The sequence below is a fragment of the Lactuca saligna genome, chromosome 5 (assembly GCF_052625555.1).
Source record: "Lactuca saligna cultivar CGN05327 chromosome 5, ASM5262555v1, whole genome shotgun sequence".
NCBI classification, from domain to species: domain Eukaryota; kingdom Viridiplantae; phylum Streptophyta; class Magnoliopsida; order Asterales; family Asteraceae; genus Lactuca; species Lactuca saligna.
The window spans coordinates 217,563,971-217,569,966 of NC_136421.1; the positions used below are offsets into that span (position 1 = coordinate 217,563,971).

At 46.9% G+C, this 5,996-nt stretch overlaps 1 protein-coding gene across 1 annotated transcript; it reads right to left on the reverse strand.

Annotated features, from left to right (window-relative positions):
- Positions 1-2,323: 2,323 nt before the first annotated feature.
- Positions 2,324-2,911, reverse strand: LOC145046264 (uncharacterized). Its single transcript, XM_078994559.1, has one exon. The coding sequence runs from the start codon at positions 2,909-2,911 to the stop codon at positions 2,324-2,326; it is 588 nt and encodes a 195-aa protein (XP_078850685.1).
- Between the last annotated feature and the right edge of the window lie 3,085 nt (positions 2,912-5,996).

Sequence of the window (5,996 nt, forward strand, 5' to 3'; positions counted from 1 at the left end):
CTGGCCTCATACCCTCAATCTGAGCATCTCTGATCAAACCCACCAGTGGGGAATCCACTGCTATCCTCAAACACCTGGCTGGGGTCGAGGACCCAGCTGACTTGCGGCTCAGAGCATCCGCAACTACATTTGCTTTACCAGGATGGTAAAGGATCTCACAATCATAGTACTTGACCATATCCAGCCACCTGCGCTGCCTCATGTTCAGGTTCGGCTGATCCATGATGTGTCTCAAACTCTTGTGATCCATGTATATACTACAACGGACCCCGTATAGATAGTGCCTCCAAATCTTGAGAGCGAAGACCGCCGCTCACAACTCAAGATCGTGCGTAGGGTATCTCGTCTTATGTGGCTTCAGCTGTCATGAAGTGTAGGCTACCACTCGTCCCCTCTGCATGAGGACTGCCCCCAAGCCTATGATGGATGCATCACAAAATACCACAAAATGATCCACTCCCTCGGGGAGTGTCAACACCGGCGCCTCGCATAAACACTGTCGGAGGGTCTCAAACGCCCTCTGTTGCTTAGGGCCCCACCGGAAATCCACCCCCTTCCTCATTAAACGAGTGAGGGGTACGACAATCATGAATGAATCTCTGATAATACCCTGCTAAGCCCAAGAAACTCCTGATGTCTGAGGGAGATTTCGGAGTCTCCCACTGCATTACCACCTCCACCTTGGCCGGATCGACCAAAATCCCCTCCTGGTTAACGAGATGTCCAAGGAACTGGACCTCTCGTAACCAAAACTTGCATTTCGAGAACTTGGCATACAACTGTTCTCACCTCAGAACCCCCAACAACTCCCTAACATGCTCCTCATGCTGCTCTCGAGTCTTGGAATATACCAAGATATCATCTATGAACACAATGACTGAGCGATCGAGCATCGGTCTGCAGACTCGGTTCATCAGATCCATGAACACCGCTGGTGCATTGGTGAGCCCAAACGGCATCACCACGAACTCGTAATGACCATAACGAGTCCGAAACGTGGTCTTCTCCACGTCCTCCTCCCTCACCCTGACCTGGTGATATCCTGATCTCAAATCAATCTTGGAAAACCAAGACGCACCCTGCAGCTGATCAAAAAGGTCATCTATCCTCGGGAGTGGGTAACGGTTCTTTACCGTTAACTTGTTCAGCTCCCTATAGTTAATGCGCATCTTGTGCGAACCGTCCTTCTTCCTGACGAAAAGGATCGACGCTCCCTAGGGTGAACTATGCAGACGAATAAACTGTTTGCCCAACAACTCCTGCAACTGAGATGATAGCTCATGCATCTCCGGTAGTGCCAGTCGGTACGGCGCCTTGGTGATATGGGCCGCACCTGGCACTAAGTCGATCCTGAACTCAACCTGCCTCTCCGGAGGCACTCCGGGTAACTCCTCCGGAAACACATCAGCAAATTCCCTCACCGCCGGGACCTCAGAAACTGAGAGCTGGTCCCTAACCCGCGTATCTACCACATATTCCAAATAACCGGCACACCCATGCTGAATGTACTGTTGAGCCCTGGCTGCCGAACAAAACCCTGATCCCAACCTGGTGCCCTCACCATATACTACAAGTTCCCCCCCCCCCCCCCCCACTTGGGATTCGAACCACCACCCGCTGTCCTTCACAGTCGATTATGGCGCCAAAACGGCTAAGCCAATCCATCCTTACAATCACGCATACATCCCCCATGGGGATAGGAATCAAATCTGTCAGGAAGGACTCCCCGAAAATCTCCAACTCACATCCCCAGTAGACCGAAGAAGTAGAAACTCTGTGCTTGTTGGAGATAGAAACTCGCAACGGGCACTCAAGATCATCCATCAGCACACTGAACCCTCTAGAAAAGGTCTGAGATACAAACGATTGACTCGCCCCCGAGTCAAATAATACCAAAGCGGGCAAAGAGTTCACTAAAAACGTACCTAATAACAAGTACAATCAATAACCATAACGCAAATACAATAACTGAGACAGAGAATAGAAACATACCAGCAACCACATTCGGTGCTGATTTAGCCTTCTCGGCCGTGAGCTGGATGGCGCAACCCTGAGCCTTCAGAGGCTCCACCTTGACTGGCCTCCCATCTCCAATCCTCACACTAACTAGTGCGGAACCCTGCACCGACTTGGCATCGAGCTGCGGACAGTTGGTCTTCACATGACCAACCTAATGACACTGGTAACAAATCCTCAAATCTAATGTAGGGGCAGACTGACGGCAGTCCCTAACATAGTTCCCTTCCTTGCCACATTTGTGGCACCCACCTCCTGCTCGAAAACCCCCCGAATGACCCTTGCCACACTTTCCACAAGTGCGGCTCTAATGGCCCCCAGACCGTGTATCAGCAGTCTTAGACCGCTTAGGCGTTGGCTGAGACTGTGTCAGTAACTGACGCTGCTCCTTTAGCTGCAGCTCTATCTCTAACTCACGCCGCCTCACGGCTTCCTGAAGGTCCAGGAGGGTATCACAACGATGTGTAGCCACAAACATCCGTATATCTGTCTTGAGCATACTCAGATAATGAGTCATCTGAGACTGCTCTGACGCAAACTCCGAGCAAAACATAGCCTTCTCAGTGAACATCCGAGTGATCTCCATCACAGACTCTTCATCCTGTCTCAATGTCAAAAACTCCTGAGCAAGCTGCTCCCGTTCCATCCGCGGAACGTAGCGGGTGCGAAACATATCATGGAACTGCTCCCAAGTAATAGCAGCACGTTGATCATCAGTATATGAACTTGTCATCAATCTCCACCAGTCCTTTGCCCCGAGTCTGAGTAGGTTCAGGGCACACTTGACCTTCTGATCAGCAGGACATGAGCACGTGAAAAAGCAGCCCTCCACATCAGACAACCACCGCATAGCCTTGATCGCATCATGTGTATCATCAAATGTCGGGGGCTTCATATTATCGGAGTCCCAGTACTAGAAAGCCCTTCCGGCTCTTCCTCCAACCCCTTCCGTAGTTACAGTCGAAATGGATGCAGCGGTAGCTGTCTCTGCTAGAGCTACATATCGCTCATCAAAGTACTCAATCGTAGCGGTCTTAATCGACCCAAACATCTCTGGCAGTTGTGCTTGGAATGCATCAGCAATCTCATGGTGCATGATCTCCCGGATCCTGGCATCCAACTCCTCGGTCCCTATCTGAATCACGGGCTCAGGTGCTACCGGCACCTCCAATCCTCCATCTCTCGACCCCGATCCTGATCCTGATCCGGATCCCGAAGCAACACGTCTCGTCACCACCATACTTAAACATATATATATATATATATATATATATATATATATATATATATATATATATATATATATATATATATATATATATATATAGGCCATCAGATAAATAACATAATGTCAGGGGACCAAAACCCAGAAACCCAAGGGGTTGTGATTTCCTTGCTACGCGTATGAGTCTTGTGCTTTCAGTAGTACGGGCCCATACTACCTTCCACACCTACACATATTTGTCTCAACTATCACCACAACGCCCTAAGAATATCATCAACATAAAAAAATGTGCCCAACCCTCACTTCTAGAGGAATATCAACTATCTCGCATCTAATCCCAACACTTCTCATGACTCATACATCCATAAAACTTCCATCATCCCTTGCAGCGCTAGTGCATGCTAGCTGCACAAAACGCTGGACCCAATAGACTTTCAAATATTCAATCCTACTCGAAGTCCGAATCAACATTCTCAGGCTATAAGGTCTTTATTCTGCACAGCCGTGATGCATACACTAAACATCTAAAGTTATGATGTCAATTCCACATACAAGAAACCCTAGGCTAATAGCTATCATGCAATCAGGCAAATCTATCATGTGATTCCTGAAGACCCCTAGCCTAGCACTAGCATGCTGTTCTAACATATCAGAATATCAAATAACTGCATGGTATTTTGGGGTTTACTTACAGGCTCCGGATGATCGTACCCTCTGCATCCTCCATCCTTTATTTTGAAAACCATTTTAAAACTTATTTCCGAAAATCTCCTTGATTTGAGTCTGGATTCACACGAGTGTTCCTCCAATTCACTCAAACCAAGGATCTGATACCAACTTGTAACAACCATAAATTTTACAAAAAATTTAAACTTTTCAATCATAAATAAAAACCACATAACATTGTTTACAAAATGTTTTCAAATCATTTTCTATCAGAGTGTCCCAAAAATCATAACATAAGGATGAGGAGCAGTACGGTCACACCTTCGCCTTTCCACAATCTCCTGTAGTACCTGGAACAATAAACTGAAAACTGTAAGCCTGAGGGCTTAGTGAGCTACCCCCAAAATACCAATACCACACTAGCAATACCATAACAATAGTAATCAATCAATCAACATGTATACATCGCCATCGGCCTGACTGGACCGCCCTACCGGGCCTACAATCTCTCTGAATTTATCCCGAGCCTTAAGCATGACTGGTCTGCCACGTGGGCCTATAGTCTCTTTAGACCGCTCGTAGGGTATGTTGGCCTTCAGCACAAAGCAGGACCGCCTCAACCCAACCATAAGAAAATAATCATGTGCGCATACTATCATATACTGGCATATACAAACATCAAACATAACTGTCTCACTGAGCATCAATCATAGAATATCTCCTGTAACTAGAGTACCGACCTAGCGGGTCACTAGCATACCAATCCCTATGGATCATAAGAGCATACCATACTGTCTACCTCGATTCCGAACTAACAGATCATAACCACATGCAACATATCATAACAATAACAACTAGAGGGTCGGCCTTGGTGCCGTAGACCCTATCGATATAGTGAGGATAACTCACCTTGCAAATGTCGACTCGGAAGATACACTCCAACTCTCGGATCACCCGACACCGGCTCCACCACCTAAGATCATAGCACAATATGCTCATAAACCCTTAACCTTATAAGGTACCCCATAACCCACTGGTCAACCCCTGGTCAAAGTCAAAGCCTTCAGTCAAGGTCAACAGTCCATGTTGACCCCAACTCGCCGAGTACCATCCGCTACTCGCCGAGTTCCTTGAAGTACAATCCAACTCGCCAAGTCATTGGGGTGACTCGCCGAGCTTCTTTGCAACTCAACGGATACACACTCATACATATCCAAGAGAAAACGAATCTGACTCGCCGAGTTGTTCTTCAACTCGTCGAGTCTTATGGCGATCTTCATCGGAATTGTCGAGTTTTTCATCAACTCGTCGAGTTCATGCCCATCTTCATGTGACTCGCCGAGTCAACTTTGCGACTCGGCAAGTCCATTCAGTCATTTTATCATGCAGACAACTTTTAAGCCATGGCAAGGCCTCAAATTGCAGATCCAACTTCCTTAGGACTGCTTATCACGTAAAGTTGCAAACTTTACGTGCATGCAAGGCTCCAATGACTCAAAAAGCCCAAACTAAGCTTGAAATGGGGTTTTACACTTAGGGAGGGGCTCAAACTTGCCAAAGCCAAGAACTTTATGGTCATTCAATCCATAGAGAGTTCAGATCTGAAGTTATAACTTCATATCTTGGCTCATACTCTAGGAATGGCTTTATAGCCCAACCAAGAACCCTAATCTCCAACCAAGCAGGTCTAGAAAGAAATAGAAAGGAGGATAACAGCTTGATACCTTCCCAAGAGATGACAATTGGAGTAGATATGAATTTTCCCCAAGCTCCTTGCTTCAAACCACTTGCTTCCCAAGCTCCTTTCCACAAAAATCCTCTTCCAAGGCTTCAAACACACAATGGTCACACACACATTTTAGGGTTTGTTAAGAAGCTGCAAAGAGGCTGAAAGAGGTTTATGTTCCCTTAAATAGGGTGCACAACCCTGGGATTTAGGCTTTTAGCTGCCAGCTCCTACTCGTTGAGTCCCAATTTGGACTCATCGAGTAGGTCACTTAACCCGCGATCCTTCCCGCTGCTAATCGCCGAGTAGATCAACCAACTCGTCGAGTAGGGCTTAACCTAATAACTCATATTTAGACAATAC

Coding starts and splice junctions, on each gene's coding strand:
- LOC145046264 (XM_078994559.1), bottom strand. CDS start 2,911: ATGAAGCCCCCGACATTTGATGATACACATGATGCGATCAAGGCTATG.